The sequence below is a fragment of the Danio rerio genome, chromosome 17 (genome assembly GCF_049306965.1).
Source record: "Danio rerio strain Tuebingen ecotype United States chromosome 17, GRCz12tu, whole genome shotgun sequence".
NCBI lineage: Eukaryota > Metazoa > Chordata > Actinopteri > Cypriniformes > Danionidae > Danio > Danio rerio.
In genome coordinates, this window is record NC_133192.1 from 31,830,602 (window position 1) to 31,856,908 (window position 26,307).

At 37.7% G+C, this 26,307-nt stretch overlaps 1 protein-coding gene and 1 long non-coding RNA gene across 2 annotated transcripts in view; one reads left to right on the forward strand and one right to left on the reverse strand.

The window, feature by feature from the left end:
* Positions 1–26,307, forward strand: part of greb1 (growth regulating estrogen receptor binding 1) — a 45,444-nt gene that overhangs the window by 13,681 nt on the left and 5,456 nt on the right. Inside the window, exons 4-23 of the mRNA XM_005158817.6 lie at positions 1,360–1,536; positions 3,965–4,147; positions 5,934–6,056; positions 6,192–6,317; positions 7,802–7,924; positions 9,408–9,530; positions 10,139–10,324; positions 13,031–13,381; positions 14,749–14,877; positions 14,963–15,064; positions 15,482–15,679; positions 16,014–16,194; positions 16,289–16,472; positions 16,574–16,710; positions 17,901–18,249; positions 20,359–20,474; positions 21,803–22,008; positions 24,235–24,710; positions 24,797–24,899; positions 26,100–26,255. Of these exons, the coding sequence (XP_005158874.2) occupies positions 1,360–1,536; positions 3,965–4,147; positions 5,934–6,056; positions 6,192–6,317; positions 7,802–7,924; positions 9,408–9,530; positions 10,139–10,324; positions 13,031–13,381; positions 14,749–14,877; positions 14,963–15,064; positions 15,482–15,679; positions 16,014–16,194; positions 16,289–16,472; positions 16,574–16,710; positions 17,901–18,249; positions 20,359–20,474; positions 21,803–22,008; positions 24,235–24,710; positions 24,797–24,899; positions 26,100–26,255 (3,729 nt within the window). The remainder of the gene's footprint in view (positions 1–1,359; positions 1,537–3,964; positions 4,148–5,933; positions 6,057–6,191; positions 6,318–7,801; positions 7,925–9,407; positions 9,531–10,138; positions 10,325–13,030; positions 13,382–14,748; positions 14,878–14,962; positions 15,065–15,481; positions 15,680–16,013; positions 16,195–16,288; positions 16,473–16,573; positions 16,711–17,900; positions 18,250–20,358; positions 20,475–21,802; positions 22,009–24,234; positions 24,711–24,796; positions 24,900–26,099; positions 26,256–26,307) is intronic.
* LOC141378599 (uncharacterized) lies at positions 19,911–26,204 on the reverse strand. Its single transcript, XR_012393472.1, has 3 exons — positions 24,210–26,204; positions 22,475–22,531; positions 19,911–22,334 (listed from the first exon to the last, which is right to left on the reverse strand). It is a non-coding gene; the product is annotated as an uncharacterized lncRNA (long non-coding RNA).

Sequence of the window (26,307 nt, forward strand, 5' to 3'; positions counted from 1 at the left end):
TTTTTCACACCTTTTAGCCAAGGCTAATTGATCATCTGGTAATTTGTCTAGCTGTGATTAGAGATGTTCCATTTTTGTCTGTGACTTTTGTGCTTCACAATGTGCTGTGAGCAGTTGTTCGGTTTTATCCTTTAAATACCTTTTTAGGCTATTGTGTAGGCTAGAGGCATTCAGGATATTTACAGCCTCAATGATTTCTTTATGTTTACATTTCTTTTGTTTAATACTCACTGTTTACCACAATATGGAAATTTCCTCATTAGTAGCGTCCAGATTAAGAACGTTTCAAGTAAGTTTGTACTAGGTACTTTTTTTAGGACAGCAGTATCTCCAGCAGAAAAATACTTAAAGGTGCCATTTTAAATTGTAAAGAAATCAGTGTTTTCGAAACAAATGAAGACAGCAGAAGTCAATGATTCATTTGAATTACTTAGCCTGACATGTTTACTGTTTCATCTTTCAAAAAGTAAAATATATTGTTTACAAAGGGGGAAAAAGTTTTTTTTTATCCAAACATTTAAAAAGACTTATGTTTTAGAGCAATGAGCACAATACTGTGATATTGTGAAACTGTGATACTTTTATCCAAGGTTATCATACTATATTTTATCCAATCTTATACCAGCCCATCCCTAGTTTGTACAGTACAGGCTCAACATTTTCTGTCCACAATGTAAACAGCTCATGATCGTTATAAATATTTCACCCCATATTGGAGGACATTTACTTGAATTTCACAGTGAAATGATTACTACGATTATTCTGATACTTTTAATTCCTGTTTCCTACAGTCATGCAAATGGAGAGTTTTCCCACCATGCACTGAAGCAATGAAAAAAGACTTACCCACTTTTCAAAGTTCAGCTTTAATCCACTCAGAAGATTCTCATTCTGATGACCATCGTGTGTCCAAGAGAAAAATAATTGATTTCTAGGATAAGCAAAGTAGATGTTTAGTAGATGTTAAACTCACCAAAATATTATCACGTCAGGTTTACCAAACTGTAAAGCTTGAAGCTTACATTCCTTTAACAAAACATATGCAGATTAGTGTCTGATGATTTAACTTGAATATGAGTGTAGTGAATAGCTCACTTTTTGCTTTCTCCTCAAAAAAGGTTCATTTGCAAACATGCATGCAATGCACACACAATAAACACAAAAGTTGATCACGTTGCTGCATACAACATCATCAAATTAATTTAAAGAACATGGAATATATTCGCTCATCTTCAAATTCCCAGAGGTTCAGTGAAGTCTCAGGACAAGCAAAAGTTTTTGAAAGTGTAATGTAATTGATCATAAGTGTGGAGGTTAGGTTAATCGCTTATACAATTGGTGACCAGACTTTCATTTCAGGGTTCTGTCAGGCGGGTAAAGACCTTCGGCTGTCATCCATGGCCGCAGAGAGTTTGGAGGTTCCGCCTGGGTTTCTGCTCGTCGGAGCCAAATCTCCCAGCGTGCCTGATCACATTCTGGTGTGTGCGGTGGACTTGCGCTTTCTCCCCGATGAATGTGGACGTAATGCACTTTTAGGTAAGACACACTGAACCTGATGCACCAGAATCTGAATAACCTGCATTTAAAAAAAGAGGGTGCGAAAGAGAGTTAGATAATAGAAAAGCCCAGACTTATGTCAGGGTACCCCAACCTCATTCAACTACATTTTCAGTTGTCAAAAAGGCATCTTGAAAGTAGGGCTGTGCAATTATTCAAAGGTGATTTTTCATGTGCATTTTGTGAGTAAAGCCAATTCTAGTAAATCTCCAGCACGTGCTTTCAAGTCTAGTAGCATTTTATTACAGAGTCATAGTTCACTGACAAGCTTTTCAAAATCACCAAACCACATATAATACTTTTTTTTTACTCTGAACTCACTTTATTTCAGTCAAGGGTTTGAAATAAACCTTTCTATGGGATGATTTTGTAGTTGTTTGATTATTAGTCAAACTGAACCAATGAATGCAGTTAAATCTTCCTTTTATAATGGGGATTTTCTGGGTTTCTTCTTTGTGGGTGTTTGGACTTTCCACACGAGAGCACCATCCTGCCTAATTTGCAAGTATTTAATTTAATACATAGAATGATCGATAGATAAATAGGCATTTCATAGGCATTGCATTGCTAGACGGCTGCAAAACCAGCTGTTCTGGCATTGATGCTAGGTGGTTGATAGGGTGTTTTGGGGCATTGGTACACATTTGATAGGATGTTGCTATTGGTTTGCTAGAAACACGAGTTGGATGGTAGGTTGCTATTAATTAGAAAGACAGTCAGAATGAGGTACAAACAGACATACTGGTTGCTAAGTAGTCCATAGATCATCCGAGGTAATTTGGTAGGTGGCTGTTCTGAGTGGATGTTAGGGCACTGAAATACTTCAACCATAATCAAAGAACACAAAACAGCTTGCCCAAATGAACTCTATGGCTTTTGATCTGTGGCTATTACATGCAAAGTAAAGGTTTATGCTAAAGTGCTGAGACTCTGCCTTCATTCACTTGGAAATCTGCTCCAGGTCATATCCTGTTTTCATTTCCTCAAGGTCAATTTGTTTTAGTTTATTGTAGAAAGTAAAGAGTTATTCTAATTAAAAGCGACACTGACACAGTTTTTCATCTTTAATACCACTAAGCTGCTTGATTTAAAGAAATCTACCACATGAAGTGCTACTTATAAAATCTCTCAAATGTGATTTTCCTTGATTGGAGTGCAGAATTTCAATGCTCATGCAAATATCCAGTCATTTTATATTGTATATTTTTATATCATAAGGAAAGCCTACATATTATATAATATGAACATAGATTAATGTTTTTATTGTACAACGTTGGGGAGGGCAGAATGTAAAAATGCAAAACAAGTATATTTTGCAATCCAAAAAATAGTAAATAGATTCACTAAAATAAAGAATCATTACATATCAAGTCAAAAAAAGTCTTAAATGCCAACAAGAAAAAAATATGTATTACGAATAGATTTTAAAAAGATGATTTAGAAGCAGTTCTGATGTGCACTGGAAGACTAATCCACAAATTGGAACAACAGAGAATGCACAATCACCCCAATTTTTGACACAGGACCTGGGAACTTGTAATAAACCACAATCTGCAGATCTGAGCACTCCTGACTGAGTGTATGGTTGTAACAGATCAGATAGATATTGTGGTGCCAAATTATGAAGCGACTTATAAACAAACGGTAACACTTTCAAATTAAGTCTATATTTGATTGGGAACCAATGAAATGAGATCAAAAATAGACTCATATTTGTGCTTCCCACAAAGAACTCAAGCTGCAGTATTTTGCACCAACTGCCAAGTCCCGACAAGAAACACATGACTGAGAAGCCCCGATATACAATGAGTTGCAATAATCCAATCGAGATGTTACAAAAGCGTGCATAACCATTTCAAATTTCTTCCAAGAAAATAAATTGCTTCACCTTCACCAAAAGCCGTAATAAAAACTACTTGACAACAACTCTTATCTGCTTATTAAATATAGACAATACTGATTACCATACTGACACCATATCCCCCATCCCTAACAGATAGCCATACAGACAGATGAGTGGATAGATAGGAAGGCAGAAATATTATTAATAAATACACTGTAGTTACCATACAGCAACAGCCCCTGGCAACATATCAGCCAGAGAGACAGAGAGAGAGAGAAAATGGGAAAGCCCTAAGCAAAGAGACTGCTCCTGGGTCAGGGTACCCCAACCTTGTGGGACCACGTTTTCAATTGTCAGAGAGACATATTTAGATCTTTAATTTGGGTTTCTATTGCCTTCAGCTCAGCATCTGACGGTTTGTGACTATGGAAACTGGGTGCTCAGCTGGGTACCATCTACACTACGTCTCTATTTTAGATAACTTATGTTGGTCTTCAAGGAATGTAGACAGAATCTGTGCACTCAAAGACAGCAGATATTTACCAGATGTCTTGCCTGTTCTAGGTTTCTCAGGGAACTGCATGGGCTGTGGAGAGAAGGGCTTCCGCTACTTCACAGAGTTTGCCAACCACATCAACCTGAAGCTCAGCACACAGCCTAAGAAGCAGAAGCACTTAAAGTACCACCTGCTCCGAAATGCACAGGGCATTCTGGTCAAGGGACCACCAATCTGCTGGAAAGGAATAGGTAAAGCTGAGCGGAACATTCTACACTGATAATCGTCATGAATGGGCATCTTATTATAGCAGCGGGTAGCATCAGACACACATCTCTGGTGGATTATTGACAGCTAGAGACTAGGAGGAGGGTTAATTTGACCCTGTTCAGCATCCTGGGTCAGCCTGACCCATTCACAAGTGCTTCCCTTCTGAGACTGACAGTCCAGATGGCCGGCACACCTAGTTAAGCTCACTGCTGCCATGGTGACATGTCAACAGTGGACCAAACAGCTTTAGGAGTGTGTGCATATATTCAAAGAGTATTACATGCTTTACAAAAAAATAGGTCTTTAAAGGCCCTTTCACACCATTGTACGAGACTATTGTGGTGCAGTTTTAGGGTGCTTTCACACCTGTGAATTGATTCATTTGTTCCGAAACAGGGATTAAAGTTGTTACATTGTTGCTCTTTGTTCTTGGTGTGGTTCGCTTTCACATGGCAAAGTTTCTAAATGGAAAAAAATAGCTAAAACAAGTCATGTGTGAGCAAACTCTCCTCACATTGGTCAGAGTTTCACGGTTTATTTTGCATAGCTATGACATAGCTGTCATGCGTCCTTATTTAAGTTATGAAGATAAGCAATAAGACAATAAAAGCGATGTGAAGAACAGGGGGGTGACTTATGGGCGTAGGGGCGGGGTGTTTGTGTGTGTGTGTGTGTGTGTGGGGGGGGGGGGGGGGTTTATTCATGTAAAGGCTGATTTATACTTCTGCGTCAAACACCGGCGTATGCTACGGCGCTGACGCATAGCCCTTTGCCGTGGCCGTCGCCGTCACTGACGTGCACCTCTCAAAAAATGTAACTACACGTCGCAACAACGCGTAGCGCAAGTTCTGGGATTGGTCGGCTTGGTAGCGCTGACGAGTCGGGGCGGGACCGAGAGACGTGCGAATGGCGCGAGCCCGATGTAATGATTGTTTACAAGTGTGGAGTCCCATGAAGGAGCTCCGGATAGAAAGTTTTGTTTTGTGTTTACCTCATAGTTAAAGTTGCTGCACGTCCGCCGGTTTCTGCCTCAAAATGAGCGAGTTTGAGTCACTTGTCCAACCAGGAAGTGTTCAGGAAACGCAAAACAGAAACGAATAAACTCGACACAGAGGAACATTTACACCTCACTGCCAACTAGCGTTTCGGAAGTGTTAATGCAGACCAACAGAGACAGCGCGCAGAAGTATAAATGCACAGCCACGCGCGTTGCATGCGCCGTGGGTTACGCCGGTCACTTGACGCAGAAGTATAAACCAGGCTTTAGTCACACCGCGGTCTTCACATGGCTTTTTAGTTTATCGCACACTGGCAAACTGCATAAAAAATTAGCAAGACTTGTTAAAGGATTTTACAATGAGGTCTTCATTATCTTAATTAGGTACTAATTACTCTTGTTAGTAGTAACTTAAGATAAATAAATAAAATTAAGTACTCAATAAAAAGTCAATATAAAAAAGCCCATAACACAGCTATAAAAATGAAAACACAGACTCTAATATAGTCATAATTATATGCATTATATTCATATTAGAACACTACACCTTGCTTGAATAGGATTTGATTAATCATAATTAAAATGAACATTGACAGACTCATTTATAGTTATTGCTTTTGATGGGAATTCAGAAGGCCTTCTGAAGCAGTTGTTAATTTTCCTAATGCAAAGGCGAACGGTGGAAAGATCCTTACTAGCCACCAAATGTCAGACGAAAATGTCTTGCTATGCATTGTTTCACTGTTGCTTTTCCCTCGTTTTATGTACAGACAGCCGAATGAGAAATACAGTCAGTAATATAACTGCTGGACCAGAGGAGCAATCAGCACATGGACCCAATGACCTGCTCTCCAATTCAGGGCACATGCCTTTAAACACAATTAACCACACAGGTATAAAATAAATCAGGCTTGTGTACACAATATTTAAGCATCTGTTTTTCTTCAGAATGTATAACGACTGCATTGACTTCCAATAATCTCTTTTATCTTTAAGTTAATAGATTTTATGCTATCCCAATCACTCAGATCTGAACACCCAACACCACACATCTGACGGTTCCCCTCCCATTACTAATGGCAGTCATGTTCCAGCTCAACCTCTACCACAGCCTGGAATAGTTGCCACTGGCCCTGGAAGGCCCACAGTAATAGGTAATCCTGCCCTCCAGCACTCACTATTCACTCAGTGGTTTAACTTCAAGCTCAGATTTGAGAAAGGGAAACCTCAATTTTACAGAGGCGGTCCCTAAAACTAATCCCCCCTCTAGACTTCACACCTCCAGTGAAAGCGAGCCCCCCTTTGGAAAAGTCAAAATGCTTTAAAAAGAGGCAGCTGTATTGTCTTGCCTTTTCCTCCTCCTCTTTTGTAGTTGGTGTCTGTCATTATTCAGCATTTGGGGCTGTAAAAGATCCCTCTCTTTTCTTTCAACACTCTCTGCCTATCACCTCCATTAAGTGCCGCTGTAAAGTCTCTTCCCATCTCTCCCCGGCTCTCTGTCTGCATTGTAAAATGTGAGACTTCCTTCCTGATGCTTTGGTTTTCATTAGGATTCAACACATTTCCCCTTTTTCTTCGGCTTCACTTTGCATATAAAGGGACACATGCACTCGCTTTTACAGTCTGGTTAATGTGTAACATAATAATCACCTCCTGCTTTGAAAGTGAATTTGCATACATCGTTTTAGAGTGCCAAATAGAATATTAATACAAAAAGAAAATCGTCAAATTAAACTTTAACACAAGCTTATCAAAAATTGTATGATTTAGTAAAAAGAGATGCGAAATCTGTTATATATACAGTTCTCAGCAGTACACCCCTCAAAGATCTCTCTTTTAAATTCATATTTTCTACAGGATGCTTTATAATAATATATTTGTGTATATACTTTACATTAGTTAGTACCATAGTTAAAATAAAACTCAAGATCAGGGTAAAAGATTAGTACATCTAAATAGGAAAATATCAAAAAATATCAAATTTGATTGAGGTTTTTGAGGTTGAAGTAATTTTTTTGCAACTTGTTTGAATATATATGTATATGTTTCGATCTCTAAAGATTTTCATTGATTGTTATTGGCTATATTTACTGACAAATGGTAAACATTATTCATTTTCAAAAAGGGGTGTACTTATTTATGCTGAGCACTGTATTTATACGTGTATGTGTATGCACATGGATGGATGGAAAGACGGATGGATGGATGGAAAGACGGATGGATGGATGGATAAATGGATGGATGGATAAATGGATGGACGGATGAATGAATAAACGGATGAATGAATAAACGGACAGATGGACGGACGGACGGACGGACGGACAGACAGACAGACAGACAGACAGACAGACAGACAGACAGATAGATAGATAGATAGATAGATAGATAGATAGATAGATAGATAGATAGATAGATAGATAGATAGATAGATAGATAGATAGATAGATAGATAGATAGATAGATAGATAGATTGAAAAATGCATGGTTAAATGTGTACACAGAATGATGAATATATAAATTAATTCAGTCCCTTATTTATCAGGGGTCACCACAGTCGAATGAACCACTGAATATTTTTTATTGGATGGGTCGATAAATAATGAAAATATCATATTGACCAGTTGTGATGCTTTAAAAGGTTCCATGGCAAATTCTGGGCCCCCCAAGAAGAGACACAAGGGATGGTCTCCAGAATCGTCTGCTCCTACAGAAGTGACCCCCAGACCTGCTCCCAACAGCACAAGCAATGGCACTAAATCAGGTAGACACACTCAAATCTCTGTAGTGCCCTTATTTACCACTCAGACTGTGCAGTGAGTCAGTCTGTCCCTCTGAATAAGAGCACATATACAGGATTTAGGGACACTGGAGGCTTAGCCCAGAATGATGGGGGAGGTGGGGGATGGAAATTTTCCAAAGTGCTCAGTAAGAATATTAAAAGATCTGTGAACAGCACAATTTGGGTTTCATTCAGACAGTATTTCAGCCTCTAGATTTGTGATGTATTATTCACCCTTGAAGCAAAAATCTAAGCGATCAGGATTTGCATTCTTGTTGAAGCCCTATTTGATTTTGTAATGACATTAGATATTGTAATAAAAATAAATAATAGTTAGTGTAACTGGCCTTATGGTTAGGAGGTTGTTACAACTTAATTTGTTTCAACTCAAAAACCTCAGTAAACTACACCCTGTCTCTAAGTGCAAAAATGTGATGTGATCTGACTGCAGCACAGACTCTGCCAAATGGCCATTATAATTGTTATATATATTTGCTTTTCAGCAAGCCTGAACAGAGTGTTCTTCAAATGCTTTTCACAGGAGAGCACTGAGAGCAAGCATACAAAATAAGAAACAATATCAGAAAAAATATAATGGATTGGTAATTTGATAATTTCAGGTGGTACCAGAGACAGTGGTTTCCAACATTTTGTCTTTTAGGTCCACGACACACCAAGCTGACTTCAAAGAACTAGTGCTGATGAAAGTCTACCTTGTTGTCACCTCAATTAGTCTGTGTCGCAGTCATAAAAAGTCATATTGTCAACATTGCTAACTGTATATTGTTTTATTTATTTATTTATTTTGGAGTATGCTGCTGTATTTTGCACTGTTGTTGTATTTTGTCTGAAACCAGCATCTAGGCTTTCCACTCATCACCGTACACTTGCTGCTGATGATGTGACAATAAAAGTGATTTGATTTGATTTGAAGAGATGAACACAGCACATCCACTATTAAATAGCATTTTGCTGCACTTTATATAGGGAATAAACAGTCTATATCCGCAGGTATAAAAAAACTAAATTTGTAAAATAAGAAATTAAAATTGTGATTTCTTTCCTTTCTTTCATCACTTTTTTGGTGTTTTTCTTTTGCATTGACATGTTCACTAAACTTAAATCAGAGCAATCACTCACCTATTGAAACTGATTCAATCTAATGCCTTGGTGCACAGGACTTTCTACAAAACACTTTCCACATATTTTTCCTAAAAACTGTCCACTGACAGGCCAACAGTCTACTTGGTTTTCTCTTAAATCTTTTTTTTTTCAGTAATTTTTTTTGTCCTAATTCTCTTTGCATTCACTTTAATTGTTAAGACTGAACCTGTGATAACATTACATGTATAAAGGCTTTTATGACATAATATACTGTTGTGTGTATAGCTAAATGCACTCGTATGGTGGTGTATTGATGCAGATTTACATCATGTGCATTATCTGTGGATGTGTTTGTTCTCAGCTGACACTGGGGCATCTGGGTGTTTTTCTGTGGGGTCCTCTCCGCCCCTTGCTATGGGTGAGTCTGTCACAGTGCCTGATCACCTGCTTCAGACTTGTGGACTACGGCCGGTCATTTTTAAAGGTAAATTTTTAACATTATTTGATTTTTTGCATCCTATATTTGCCCATCAACCCAATAATTGTACATTATTGGACAAATGTTAAGCGTTACAGGTGAGTGGGCCTGACAAACCACCTGTAGAAAACACATTCTTTCATCTCTCTGACACTTTAACCGACCCTTGAACCAGTTTTGCACATTTGCACCAGATACTTTCTTACAATTACTCCATATCACAATTATGAAGTGTGCTTCACATAGGTGAGTGGGCTTGACAAACCACTTGTAGAAAAATTCTTCTCTCTATAAAAAAACACTCCCCCTTCTTACTCTGAGCACTAACAGTTCCTTTGTATAATTAGCACTTCTTGTGTGTATTGCCTCTTCTCGTTGAGGTTGCTTTGAACAAAAGTCAATGTAAATGTGTTTAACAACTTGTATATATAGAAATGCATATATACCCAAGCAACCTGGACACGTAGAGGGGAAAAAGTGGCTCTGTTATTGGGAGGTTGGTGGTTGTTTAGTCTACTGAGCGACATAAGCAGTATCCAATAGCAGTTCCCACGTCTTTATCGTGGGCCAGCTGTTCATTTCTGCTGTGTTTGTGTGTGCGTTTTTGTCTGTAGGGCACGGGACACTGCCTCATCTGTCTGGGAACCTTGAGGATGTGCTGGTGAGTGGCCTGCTTGAGAAATGCTATCGCAGTTCCCAGAACCTCCCACGTGTCTATGAGCAGTATGGCACCGCTCCTATCCAGCCCATCTCCACTGAGATGCTGATCCTGCTCACTGTCTACTATCTAGTGCAGCTTGGTGAGAACAACAGTATTCATGCAACTTGCACACAGTCTTTTTATGCTCAGCAGTAAATGTTTTGATACTGGAAATGCCAAGTATGACGAGTATCCATTGAAAAACATCAGCTGTATTTATATTAGTGTTCCTTACAGTCTTTACAGCTTTATCAGTCACAATAATTCAAATGAAAAACTGAATAAAATTAGGGCAACACGATGGCTCAGTAATTAGCACTGCCTCACAGCAAGAAGCTCACTGGTTCGAGTCCCAGCTGGGTCAGTTGGCTTTTCTGTGTGGAGTTTGCATGTTCTCCCCGTGTTTACATGGGATTCCTTTGGGTGCTCCTGTTTCCAAAGACATGTGGTACAGGTGAATTGAATAAATTAAATTGACCATAGTGAGTGTGTGTGAATGTGAGATGAGTGTATTTGGGTCTTTCCCAGTATTGAGTTGCAGCTGAAAGGGCATCCGCTGTGTGAAAGATATGCTAGATAATTTAGTGGTTCATTCCGCTGTGGCAACCCCTACTGAATAAAGGGACTAAGCTGAAGGAAAATTAATGAATAAATGCAATTAAATGACTAAAAAAAACCTGAGACAAAACTAAAAATATAAGCTAATTTAAAATATTAAGTAGTATATATTATAAATTATACTTAAATTAGAGTTTAAAAAACTAATTTACAGTTCTAATTGTTGGCTAAAACAATATTAACTTACTGTTATTAAAAAGAAATGTTAAGTAAGGCATAATGTACATGTAGCTAGTTATTCTGTGAGAATTAAGTCAGACAGGTTTATCAGCTTATCAGGTTTATACGATTGAAGAACTTTACACTGCTAACTAATACTAAAATGACACTGGATTACAACTAAATAAAAACTTAATCAAAATATGAATAAACAATGTCACTACAAATAGTCTTAAACACTGGTTTACAGTTAAACAAAAGCCCATTCAAAATATGAATACATAGTATATAAATACTTAAATCACTGCTCATGTTTTGAACAAAAGATCATTTGAAATATATAAATGCTGGTATTATAATAGCATATACATTCACCGGCCACTTTATTAGGTACACCTTACTAGTACCGGGTTGGACTCCTTTTTGCCTTCAGAATTGACTTATTCCTTCATGGTTCCAATCTTCAATTGTGCAGTTTTGGTGAGCCTGTGTGAATTATAGCCTCAGTTTCTTGTTCTTAGCTGACCAGAGTGGCACCTGGTTTGGTCTTCTGCTGCTGTAGCCCATCTGCCTCAAGATTGGGCATGTTGTGCATTTAGAGATGCTCTTCTGGATACTTCAGTTTTAACGAGTGGTTATTTGAGTTACTGTTGCCGCTCTCTGAATAATTTCTCTTTTTCGGACCATTCTCTGTAAACCATAGAGACTGTTGTGCATGAAAATCCTAGTAGATCAGCAGTTTATAAAATACTCAGATCAGCCCCACCAACAACCATGCCACGTTCAGTCACTTAAATCACCTTTCTTCCCCATTCTGATGCTCGGTTTGAACTGCAGCAGATCCTCTTGACTATGGCTGCGTCCGAAACCGCCTACTACTTAGTAGGTACTGCATTTGAATTTAAACATACTACTTGACCATTAAAAAAAGTATGTTCTATACAGTATGAATGTGAAAAGTATGAATGGAATTCGTACGTACTATATGCGCCATTTTAACAGTCACGGGACCTACCTGTGTAATTTGCGTTGCTTTACTCCCATTTATGAATTCACTCGTGGGGCATCATGGGATAGCGCAGCATGCATGGGATGTGCGTTCCAGAATCTCGCTGGAAGTAGTAAGTCATCCTGGTACTTCTCGCATACTGTTTTTCGAATTCTGTGAATTCGGACATACTACTCGGCTCACATACTGATTTTAGCATACTATATAGTATGGAAGTATGCGGTTTCACTGCCTAGTACTCAGTAGGTACTGCATTTGAAATTAAACATACTTCTCGGCCGTTAGAAAAGTACGTTCTATACAGTTTGAATTTGAAAAGTATGAATGGAATTCGGACGTACTACATCCGCCATTTTGTCTTGGTCACGTGACCTACCTGCGTCAGTTGCGTCGCATTATGGGATAGCGGCATTATGGGATAGCGCAGCGTGCATGGGATACGCACTTCAGAATCTCGCCGGAAGTAGTAAGTCATCCGGGTACTTCTCGCCTACTGATTTTCGAATTCTATGAATTCGGACATACTACTCGGCTCGCATACTGATTTTAGCATACTGTATAGTATGGAAGTATTCGGTTTCGGACGCAGCTTATGTCTACATGCCTTAAAGCATCGAGTTGCTGCCATGTGATTGGCTAGTTAGACATTTGCGTTAACGAGCAGTTAGACAGGTGTATCTAATAAAGTGGCCGGTGAGTGTAAATGATAACAACATAAAACATTTGAAAACTATGGCTTCATTCATATAATCAGTATAATAAAATAGGCATGATTATGTTCTTGATTTTGTGTTAAAAATGCTTGTTATCTATAAACATTTTTCAGTAAATTCAACATTTTAGACTTTTTAAAATTCTTAAGGGTTTCATCTTAGCACCCTTTTCATGTTAAAACATAATATTTTTAAAAAATCATACTTATTCATATGAATGAAAATTAACTCACTCACTTTCCTTTGCCTTACACCCCTCTTCATTAGTGAATTATCAGCATGCATTAGTATATTTATGTCACAACAGCACCTGACCAGGCTCCTGTGATGGAAGACTTGGAGCAGATCTTCATGCGCTCCTGGCGTGAGTCTCACCTTACAGAGATCCGGCAGTACCAGCAAACACATGCACAGTTTCCACCTCCTCTGCCCTGCCTCACGCAGCCCCTCACTCCCTCTCAGCTGCCCTGGCTCGCCAAACTGGCTACCAGCTCATGTGGAGAAGGAGTTCTGGTGCTGGACACTGCACTCTCTCTGGCAGAGGCGCTGGAGGACACCTTTCACAGGCTGGTGGAGGGAAGATTGAGCCACACCAACTATGTGGTGATCATCTGCATGAACAGGAACCAGGAAATAGAGTCATGTGTGGTGGTGACAGGTGAGTGGGTTACACATTTTCAAACAATCAGGGTTCCCACACTTTTCGTCAATACTTGAATTTCAAACATATGGATTCAAGGCCTGGAGTAGTTAAGAACAAACAAAGGTCTTTGAAAGTCCTTGAATTAAATTTTAAATTATATTTGTTTTAGTATTATTTCAACAATTGTTATGCAGCTCTTTACATTAAAATCTTGTATATGTACTATGACAAATAATGCACATTTTATAAATATTTTAGAAAACAGTTTTATATTTGTTGGCAGCTAGCACTCGGCAAATCTAACATAGTCCCCCATTGAAGCTAAATAAGGGATGCACCTGGTCAGGACCAGGTAGACCACAGAAGACCACATGGGAAAGCTAGGTTGCTGTCAGAAGCAGTGTGAGGGGGGGGGGGAGGGGGGGGGGGGGGGCTCAACCTGCGGTCTGCGTGGGTCCTAACGCCCCAGTATATTGATGGGGAAGCGATGTCCCGACTCTCTGTGGTCGTTAAAAATCCCAGGATCTCCTTTGAAAAAGAGTAGGGGTTTAAGCCCAGCATCCAGGCCAAATTTGCCCACTGGCCTCTGTCCATTATGGCCGCCTAACCATCCCCATATAATAATTGTCTTCATCACCCTGTTTCCTCTTCACCAATCAGCTGGTGTGTGGTCTGGTGCAATATAACTGCAGTCATCCAGGTGGATGCTGCACACTGGTGGTGGATAAGGAGATTCCCCCCAATAATGTATAAAGCACTTTGAGTGTCCAAAAAAGCACTATATAAATGCAAGGACTTGTTATCATTATTATTACTATACATTAATAGTATATTGCCCGAATAGTACCCGTTTTGAATTCAACAGCTTTTAATAAAGTTCTTTAAACATGACTATTTAAAACAGTCTAAACCTTTTGAAAATGACACATTCAAAACATCCTCACAGACATTTTTAATGTAAATAATAAGTGTAAGTGAAATGTTAAGTACAGTAAGGACTTTCATGGCACTACATATGCTGGGGGGGGTGAATTACAAAGATACTTGTACTGAAATTAATTCATTAATGCATTTTCTTTTCGGCTTAATTCCCTTATTAATCTGGGGTCGCCACAGCGGAATGAACCGCCAACTTATCCAGCACATGTTTCCAGCCGCAAACCATTTCTGGGAAAATATTGAAATTAATAGTGCTTCAAAAAGTTCTTAAAATTCCTTAAAAATTGTATATAAAAGAGTGGGAACTAAATTATAAAGGAATATATATTTTTAAATGTGTTTAGACATTTGGTGTTTAGACTTAGATTTTTTTGCATCTCTGTAAAGGAATTGAATTCAAATTTGATTATAATTTTATACACTATGTTTACATTTTCTCACAGGGAAGCACCAGACTCGTGCTCTAGCCGAGAGTCTTCTTTCTCCCAGTGATTGTTTGAGAGAGATTGTTCATGAACTGTCTTCTGGGATGGCAGCAGAGCTGGGGTCTTATTTCAGTTCTTTAGGTCCAGGTATGACCTCTGCTTCACTTTATGAATCTTCCTTCTGCTATTTTAGCAATGCAGTGTTTAAAAGCATGTTTATACCACTTTTCAGACGGAGATGTGGAAGCTTTGCTGGAGAAAGCCAGCCCTGAAAACACCTCACAGTATTCTGCCATAGAACCATCTGGAGACAGTCCTAAACCTAAGTGCACTGGTGAGACTAACAACGTGTCTGTTTAAAGGAACAGTTCACACAAAAATAAAACTGAATCATTATTATTTACCCACCCTCGAGTGGTTCCAAACCTTTGTAATTTTCTTTCTTCTGCTGAACCTAAAAAATATAGTTCCTATTATGGAAGTCAATAACTATTGACTTCCATAGAAGGAAAAAACAAACACTATGAAAGTCAAATGGATACAGGTTTCCAGATTTCTTCAGAATATCTTCTTTTTTGTTTAACTGAAAAAAGAAAGTCATACAGGTTTTGTTACAAGTGAAGAGTGAGTAAGTGATGACCAATATTTCAGTTTTGGGTGAACTGTCCCTTAGGTATTGAACTATGATGGTAATCTTGTGAATACCTACAGGAAATGTGTGTTGACCCTTCAGTGTTAACTGTTTTGACAGAATACTTTGTAGAGTGGCATGAGATTCGGCCCATTCAACTCGCCTTGGCACGGAAGCTGCTCTCACATGTTTGCGCCATCGCTGATTCCAGCACACAGAACCTGGACCTCGGTTCCTTTGACAAGGTGGACTTTTTAATCTGCGTTCCACCCTCAGAGGTCACCTTTCATCAAGTCGTCCTCCACCTGTGGAACTCAGGTAAACAACAGCTACTTATTACCCATAAGCCTCATTCACCCTTACTAAAAGAGAAGTATATTTCAACCTTAGTTTATCAAGTCAACTTTTTCTTGGATACTACATTTAGGAAGTAAACTAATATTGTTGTACTTTGGAAGGGTATTATTTATATACCTCTTGAAACTAAATTGAACCATCAGTACATGGCCATATATATATATATATATATATATATATATATATATATATATATATATATATATATATATATATATATATATATATACAGACTAAGTTCTGTGGGTTTTATTTCTCCATTGCTTACTCTCACCTTCTTCTGTTGTCTTTTTAGGAGTGTTTAGAGAGTTAGGACTCGACCAAGACTGCTTGTCTCTGAAGGAGGCTGAGCAGTATGTGGTACAGCTGAACCAGAGTGCAGTGGGAAAGATCAACAACCTCATTCAGAAGTCAAAGATGAACCCCTACACACTCTTTATACTGGTGCATGATCACGCACACTGGGATGTCAGCAGGTAATCTAACCTCTCATGCTTCTCCTTTAACCATAGACTCCAGTTTGCTTGGCTTTTGCTGGAACGGTCTCTTGCATATTCATTCTTCTGGCAGTGGGCAGTGCAGTGGAGGAGACTCTAGTGTAGGACTAGTGGACAGTCTGCTGAACTGCAGGCAGATTCGAGACGCTGCCAATATCCTGACGCTCCATGTGACTTCATTCCCCTTCACCCTGCAGACTCAGTACACCCGCATCAGCCCATACAACGAGATCCACTGGCCATCAGGATTCAATAATGTAAGCATATCATATAAATGTTAAAATCTCTCGTTGCAGTTGATTACAAACACATTTTTTTAGCGATTTTATTCATTGTTCATGTGTTTTTGCTCACCAAGGATGTAGATCTTTATCATGAGAAGACAAAGTACTTTGGTGTGTCCGAGTTGCTAGAAACGACCCGCTCTGGAAGTGGCCTTCCTCTGCTACGATATGACAGTTCCTTTGAGAGTATGGCTGCTGCTCTGGAGGAGAGGTGTGATTTCAGTATTAATGAAAATAAATGTTTATTTTGCGTTTATTAATTAATCTATAGTTAATATACTTCACATAAAAATGTTTTTAAGCATCAAAACCAAAACAATAAATCAGTAATATCCTGTTTATTTTTATCATTATTCACAGATTCACACCCAGTTAATGTAATCCAGTGCATCAATTGTTAAAATATCAAAATAACACAAATTTGTCAGGTATTTTAAAACAAGAGTCTTTTGATAACATAAAAAAGACATAAGTGTGAATATTTACATATATACAGTTGTCAGCATAATTGAGTACACCCCATTTTAAAAATGAATATTTTTATTAATTTCTTAGTGAATAAAGGCAATGTATTTAGGTGCACTTAAACAAAAAAAAATTATTAAATAGATATATTTATTAAACTAATATTATAGTCACCAAACATATTTAGAAACTGAAAGATAATGCAATTAAATTCAAGCAAACTATTGCAAAAAAAAAATATTTTTGGCTTCTCTTGATTTTTTTTTGTCCTCTTTTTTTAAATTTGTATTTAATATTTTTCTGTAATATATTCATTTGTGTACAAGTTTTTGGAACGTTATTGTTATATTGTTATATTATATTAAGTTATATTGTTAGACAAGCTCCAGATTTAGCTTTAATACTGACTTGTCTAGTGTATATGCACAAATATAATATTGTATAGCTTCCTATTAAAAATATGAATTTAAAAGATAGTTTTGTGAGGAGTGTACATATATATGCTGAGCACTGTATATATGTAATACTGAATGACGATGGAATGCTATTTCACCATTTTTTTGTAGTTTTTTTTTTATGAATAACATCTGAAACATGACATTTTTACTTATATAATATCTTTTATATGTGCATAAAACCATGTTTGTAAATATTATTTGATGTTGACACCAAACTGGAACAGCTGGTCTTATAAAGTTTGGGGTCAGTAAAATTTCCTTGTAAATTAAATAAATACTTTTAATCATCAAGGACCAATTACATATATATGTGGGGGACATATATATATATATATATATATATATATATATATATATATATATATATATATATATTAAGAGACTTATAAAACATATAACCAACCTCAAACCTTTTCCTCTCTTTTCATTGAATGCAATGTTTTACTAGCATGTATAAACTCCCACTTCTTTCCTTCAGGTTCCCAAAACTACACAGCGCTGTGATTCGCACTCATGTCCTAATCCAGCATTACTCTCTGGCCCTAATGGCAACAGCAGGCGGCCAGGCTTTACAGGCTCTGCAGAAGCACATCTCAGTGGAGACGCTGGAGATGGTGCAGTGTCTCCTCAACACCTCTCAGCACTGTCCTAGCCGTCATGGTCACATGCTGCTCCTGAGGATCCCGTCACCGGCTCTTGCTGCCTTAGCACATCAGCGCCTCTGCCATGTGCGCAACAGACTCGGCCTTCACAAGCAGTTTGAGGTCATACTGGGGGATCCATGCTCCAGTCTTACCGTAGGAAAACACTTCCTGGATCAACTGAGGGTAATAACTTTTCATTTGTTTGATGGATATTCTGCCTGGTCAATAAAATATAAACTTAATATGACCTTTAGTGCAGTGATTGTTATCTTTCGGGGTTATGTTAAAATAGAAAACATAATATTGAAAAAGACTTTTTCAATAAATAAAATTTATAAACAAATTTCCAGAGGATCATGTGCTTATGATTGATCACAGTTGGTCCCTCATCAGCTCATGATTGATTCACCAATCAGAGGATTCCTAACTCAATATAAACAACCAGAGTTTTCTTATCTCAGTATCTTCGTCTTGAAGAATCTCCCCCTACCCACCCCTACAGCCCAGTGATTAGCACTGTTGCCTCATAGCAAGAATGTCTTTGGTTAAAGTCCCTTCTAAACCAGTAGACATTTCTGTGCATTTACTTGTTTTCTCCATGCCTGCATGGGTTTTTCCAGGTCCTCCAGTTTCCTCCTAAAGTCCAAAAACACGCAACCCAAGCAAATTGAACACAACAAATTGATACCATAGCCAAGCTCTTAGCAAGTGTACATCTCTCCTTAGCCATCCTATACCTGTCATTAGCCAGAAATAATTTGGGGGAGTTCATTGAGATCTACATGAGCTCAAACTCCCTTCTCGCCCTGCAAACGGGAGGGAGCACAGGGCTCGAGGATCTTATAAGCTCAGGGCTATCTACTGGGACAGCATGCCAAACAAGCTTTATTATCAATCATCAGCTAAGTGTGAACTCTTGAAAATATTTAAAAACACTTCACACTTTACATCATTTACTGTACATATTGTTGTTCTTCTGGTGATGTGACTTGCTTTTCTTCTCATTTGCATCTCACTTCGGATTAAAAACATCTGCTATGTGAATACATTTTTAATTATTGGCAACAAATCTATTTAACCTAACTGAAGGCCCAGGAATACTTCAAACAAAATCAAAGAACAAACTGAAATGACGCCGCATTGAACATTAACCAACCGAAATTAGGCTTTTTATAGAGTTAATTTCGGCAGATCTAAACAACTCACCAAAGCAAACTTGTTGGAGAGTCGGTTTTAAACTGCCTGAAATGAACTAAAAGAACTTCATTGCGGTCACATTTCATTCGAAATGACATTATTTCAGTTTGTTAAATTTTGTCTGGAAACTGGAACTTGATTTCTTCTCCCACATCGTTTTTCATTCTATGAAGGTCAAAAAGGAAAATGACATCCAAAACAACACTAGCCACATAAATGCACTGGAGAGTCGAGTAGCAGAGCTGGTACAGATGTATCTACACCCGTATGATTGCTTGCCGAGAAACTTTGAAGACTCACAGGGCATCACACACTGGATAAAAAGCCTACTTTGTTTTTACTTCTTAAACAACTACAATAAATGCATTTCCAGGGTAATCCGGTTTCAATAGTGAAAGAAGGATTTATTGACCACCAACGGACCTGAACCCCACTGAACATCTGGAGATCTGGTGGCCCCAAATAAATGACCATTTCACTGATTTACAGTTGGGCTTAGGTCAATTGGTGATCAAATTATGTGAGAAAATTAAACCTTTATCCACAGCTTGAGCCAAAAAATTGTCCTCCTTCAGTTTGGTTATTAGAATTAAAAACACTGCATCATTGAATTTTAAAATTCATTTATTCAATGATTTTCTTTTCGACTTAGTGCCTATATTAAACTGGGGTTGCCACAGCGGAATGAACCGCTAACTTGTCCAGCATAGGTTTTACGCAGCAGCTGCCCTTTCAGCTGCAACACTACGGACAATTTAGCTTACCCAATTCATCTATACCACATATCTTTACACTGTGGGGGAAACCAGGGTGAAACAGTAAACCCACGCAAACACAGGGAGAACATGCAAACTCCACACAGAAACACCTACTGACCCAGCTGAGGCTTCTTGCTGTGAGGCGAACTTGCTACCCACTGCGCCACTGTTCACCCCAATGTTAAAATTGTAATTTCTAAATATATAATGTGCTAAAAACATTAAATATTTGATTGTTTAAATCTGAAATAGATACTTTCACCCTTAATTATTCTGTGTATTATTACTGATATCCATCATTAATGTGTGGATCCATTTGCTCTTAATGTGTCTCCAGGTATGGTTAAAGATCTTGGATCCAGACTGGGCTCCTCGCACGTATCTAGAGCTGGAGGCTTTACCTTGTATTCTCATCTTAACCGGCATGGATCCACAAGGAGAATCTTTACCTAGGTTAAACACTGATAGCAACTTGTTTATTTCTTACCGTATGGATTATTATAGAATGACATAAGTAAATGTTTAGACACCATTAGAGTTATGAAGCTGATAAATATCTACTTATTATTTGATTTAATTTAATAATTAAAAAACTGCTTTTGTTTCTGCAAAATGTTTAATTATTTACCTAGAACTGTTTACCCAGAAATAGGCCTTTTAAAGCTTGCTAATCTATTTTGTTTGTTTACTTAGAAAATGGTTGGTAAATCTGTACAGAGGTCAGCAAGACCTCAGCAAAATAATTACCTGAGGCAATTTAAGGTCTTTTAAAAAATTATTTTATGTTGTCACATTTGTTTAGTTTTCTTTCAAGTGGTGAGTGAGTTGTTTGTTTTTTAATGACAGATTGTATTATCACTTTAATCACAATACTACATTATATAATATTCTATATTGATCATGTGTTGAATTGTAAATGTCATGTTTTAAGCTATATACTGCTTTTATGAGATCATGAAGAGAAAAACATGCGAACAAGAATTGATTTGAAAGCACAAAGAGAGCTGTTTCATTCAGTGGTTATTAATCAAGTCTTGGAAATTCATTAGTAATTCATAGGAAATAGTACCTAAAATTATAACACAACAGCTTTATTTTCATGGTTTGTACTTGACGAGTTGCACACCACATCTTTAAAAACATGAATACTCTATTTTATATGAATGTACAATGCTAATCTTGTATTGTTGAATTTTGCCATATTTGATGATTGGAGAGATTGTTTTGGACTGTTTGTTTGGTGCCTTGTTGGCCTGTCACAATAATCAATTTATCGACTTATCGTGCAATACTTGGAGATGAGCTCAATATTTTTTTGCCATTGCAATATATATTTACAAATAAGGTTAAAGCTATTTTACAATGACATTTACATTCAACCTTACCAGTGTCAAAGTTTATAATTGGACAATTACCTAATAGAACGTAATTAGTATATAATGAGACATTTACCTTTTTACATCAGATTATAGAATTTAAATAACCTTAAGAATGTTAAGTATTTTAAAAGGTTTGGCTATTTGAATTATTATGCTTTTATATAATCATTATATAATCAGTGGCATAAACTGTTAAAATCACGATTAAAATCAACAATAATATGATAATAATTTCGCTTATCACATCATTTTCTGTGACAATATATCGCACAACAAAAGTTCCTTATCATGACAGGCCTTGCACCTTGACATGAACATATCTAATCCATACGTTTGGATTTTCATTCGATGTATGACCACATTTAGGCTTACCTCACACCCATGTTGTTCCTCTGTCCTCAGATCTCTGAAGTATTGTGACCTGCGTGTTATCAGCTGCTGGTCTCTGCAGCGCACCACCCTGGAGCAGGAGCTGGGACTGGCCGCCTACATACTCAAGTCAAAACAAGATGGCCAGCATGGGCCGAACGCACCCAGTGACCTCTCTGAGAGTGACCCTGAAAAACTCAGCAGCACTGACAACGAGGAGGAAGAGGTTGTGGTGGATGGTCAGTATTGCAAAGCTAGAATACATAAGCATAAATCATTTACTGTGAAATGCTTGGGAAAATATTACAGCATAGAGATCATTTTTACACTAAATTAAATAGACATTGTCATGGTCAAGGCACACCACCCCTGCCCTAAACTTTGAGGTAATTAAGGAGGAAGAATATCAAGATGTTAGTCAGCTCAACCTTATATCATCTTCAGTCTTCAGCACAGCTTTGGGGAGGAAGAGGATTGTTTCCCAAGAAAGAGGAAATGGAGACTATCCACCTCAAATGACTGCATGTGCACATGGGTAGAACAGTTTCTTCCTTTGGGGATATTTCTAATAAACAGAAACAATCACTCAATCAATCAAAATCTATATTGATTTAAAATGAAATGGTGACTTTTAACTGATTTTTTAATTATCTTTGTATCATTACAGTTAGAAATGCACTGGTCTACTGACAATAAATCAAGTACCCTTTTTTTCGTCCAGTCTTCATTCCAGACTTTTCCCAAATGTCTGTAAACATCAATCTGAAAGCATTGCAATCTGTAAACAGGATGTCAACAGAGGCCTAAAGGCTGAGCACAGTCACAACAGCAGGCAAACTACTATAAAGGGCAGAGCAGCACAATATTTACAAGCATTTCACTGAAATATAATACTGGAAAAAATCTCAGAATACTGAATCGAGGGAGGATTTATATGGAAAGGTTCTGATCATCTTCAGAAAGGTGTGATTGTATTTTATTTTTGTACAATGCATATTTAAAATCTCATTTAAAAATGCCAAGGTCCTTTGTGTAAAGTTATTTCACATGCTGGCAGTGAGTGGATTTGCATTTTCATTTCAATCATTTCACTGAAATTATTGTTTTTGTTTTGTGCAGGAAAGTTTTATGTAGCATCATTTGGAGTTTTAGAGGCAGGATTTTGAAATGATAGTTTCTAAGTTATATTTGAAACTTCCCATGCTACATGTACAATATGTAGCATCTTTCTTCAATTAAAATGCAGTGGTTGCCTTAATTTTAAATGGTTCAGTCTGTTAAAGAGCAAATAAATAAATCCAATTGTACATGTACTGATATTTTTATTCTTTCTTGTTTCTTGCTTACAAAAAACTAAAATAAATGATTTTTTTAAAAACTCTGCAAATGGAATCGGCCCCTTTTTGTTTTGTTTTAAAAAATATATAAATCAATAAATTAGAAATAAGTCATTGGAATCGTCCCATTTGTTTGCAAAAATATGGCAACCAACAATCAGACATAAAAAATATTGATGCATCACTAGTTTTAGTGTATGAATATAGAATTGTATGAATATAGAATAAGTGCACTCTCCATGGATATCCTTGCTTATTCATTGGCAAAAGTTGTCCTTTAGTTGTAACTTTGCCCTAAAAGGAAAATCCTGTCATCAATTACTCACCCTTCACTTGTTCATTTGTTCATTCTGTCTTCTGTTGAAAACAAAATAATTTTTTTCAATGCTGGGACCCATTGACCTCCATAGTATTTTTTTCTATTATGGAAGTCTGTTTGCCACCATCAGCATTCTTTAAAATATCTTCTTTTGTGTTCAACAGAAGAAAGAAACTTATAAAGGTTTATAAACACATGAGGGAAAGTAAATGTTGAAGTCGTTTAAATTTTCGGGTGAAACAACCCTTTAAAACTGTTAATGATTTTAGCATTTTTTTTGTTATTTAAAATAATATGTTATTGCTTTTGCCAATTTAACTCCATAAACACCTTGCAATGGCATGGAATGCATAACCTATGAATGAACTATCACTTCAAAGTGACAGTTTACCCAAAAGGGATAATTCTGTCATGATTATTCACTAACCCATGACTTGTTGCAAACCGGTTTGAGGTTTTTTTGTTTTATTGAACACAACAAAATATATTTAAAATAATTTTGAAGACTGATAACTACTGACTTGAACATCAGAAAAAAATACGATGGAAGTCAATAGTTACCGGTTTCCAACATTCTTCAATATATCCTTGTTTGTGTTGATCAGAACAAATACAAAACAAGTAGAGAGTAAATAAATGATAGAATTTTTTTCATTTTTGGTGCATCTTTAACAATAATAAAAGCATAGAAAAATATCAAGCAAAGTGGGCTTTGCTTTTTAGAAAGAAAACTGGTCAATTCAAAGGTTGCAGTATGTATTTTAAGAAATCATCTAAAACTGACCTTGCCTCTCTCTGGTGGTCTATAGTAAACAACGATCTTCCTAAGCTGGGTAACCAGGCCTCCCCAGCTGCCTCTCAGCGCCCACAGCCTGACTGTAATCCTCTGGATTCAGAAAAGCAGCCCAAGCAGAGGCGACAGTCCAAATCCACCTCGTCTGGCTCTTCGTCCACACGGGCCTCTCCTCTTCGGCAGAGCTGCTCCTGGGCACGTAATCTCAGCCGTCCGCCTGTGGTGCTGCTTCCTAAAACCGTCTACGACCTTATCACCACTGTGGATTCCAGTGGTCTGCCCAAGTCTACTTCTTTCCTCCCTCACCCTTCAGTGGAGTGGGTCAGCTCCTTTAGACCCCTGCTCAGCAAGATGATGACCTGCACTGAACAGTCACTGTACTATCGCCAATGGACGATCCCCAAACCCCATCACATGGACAGCACTAACCGAGCTGAAGGACGAACTGATAACTTCCACCCACGAAAGTTGTTGCTGAGTGGGCCCCCACAGGTAAATGAGGATCTAAAAGACTAAAAAATTATTGGCGGTGACTACGTTTGGATGATGGGTTACAATGGAATGTGTTGTGTGTACAGGTGGGGAAGACAGGGGCATATCTGCAGTTCCTGGGGATTCTGTCCCGCATGCTGATTAGGCTGATGGAGGTGGACATCTATGATGAAGAAGACATCAACTGCAGTAAGTATCGTGGTAGGAATCAAAGGGGTCATTGGACCACAAATGAAGACTTTTTTACCTCTTTTAAGTACATCATGGCCACATTGTATGAATTTATTGTCTTAATTTCATTATGATTAAAATGAGGGAGCTTTTTAGTACATAGATACCATTTAAGCTACTATAATGGAGAACAAATTAAGTCATGCAGATGAAACTTAGTATGTAGCCACAATATATATCAGGAATAGGGCAGCATCTGTCCTTGAGGGCCACTGTCCTATAGAGATTTCCTTAAACCCAAATGAAATACAACTGCCTTTAGCTATCTAGTGATCTTGAACACATTCTGTGCAGTCCGAATAGGATTTACCACCCTCCAAAGAGCAATTCAGAGTACTTTTCCAAACCAGAGTGCTCAGACTGGCCATTTTGAAGGACCCTTCGGAATGAAGCATTTTGTTGGGTATAACTGGTGGACATGTCAGGCCTCTATGATCCTTTTTGGAGGGAAGTTGTTTGGTGTTTCCATTTGGAAGGACTAATCTCTATTCCCTAATCCCGTCGAAGCTGTCAATCCAGAGGGTAGGGATCCCCCCGAAGGGACTAGGGCATGGGGATGAGTCATCAGGAATAGAATTCAGTAATTAATTACCATGTTTAGTTATATTTAGTAAAATTAACCCAATCAGTTAAGTTGGAGATAAACTGCGCAGGACAGTGGACCTCCAGAACCAAAGTTACACGTATCTGATATATATGTAAATACATTTTCACGCACTTATTCCCCCAACCACCCATATTCAAAAACATTTAGTGATCTAACTTAAAATTGGCAAAAACGATTTCCAACTTTACCAAAATAATTAAAAATCAACATTTAAAATCTATTGAATCGAAAATAAAAGGGATCATGAAACCTTTTGTTGTATTTCCCATGAGAAAGAATGGGAAAAAAGCATGCACATCAATCTAAGTGCCCAGCCATCTGTCTGATAAAGAGTCGGTGTACTTAAACCATCACACGGTTTGTGTAAGCCTTTTTAATGTAATAAATTTTACCTTTTTTTATTAGAATCATTTACAAATCTTAATCTGGTATTGCAAAATATATATATGTTTTTTTTTGTTTCAGTCCCTGTCAGATCATTCGCCCCATTCATATCATCACATCCTATACAGTATGTATCAGTGAAATGACTTGTATTTTTTCTTCTCCAGACTGTGAGACAGATTTGGTGCGATATCATCAACCTGTTGCATCATGCCCCAACACCGAAACTGTAAGAGGGATGCCTTTCGATTACACCATCCATGACCCTAAATACGAGGATATTAGCACTATATACTCACCAGACTTCACTCCGAATTCAGATGGTGAGACCATCAAGACAATCGTGCAGTAAATTTAAGTTGAATGTTATGGTAT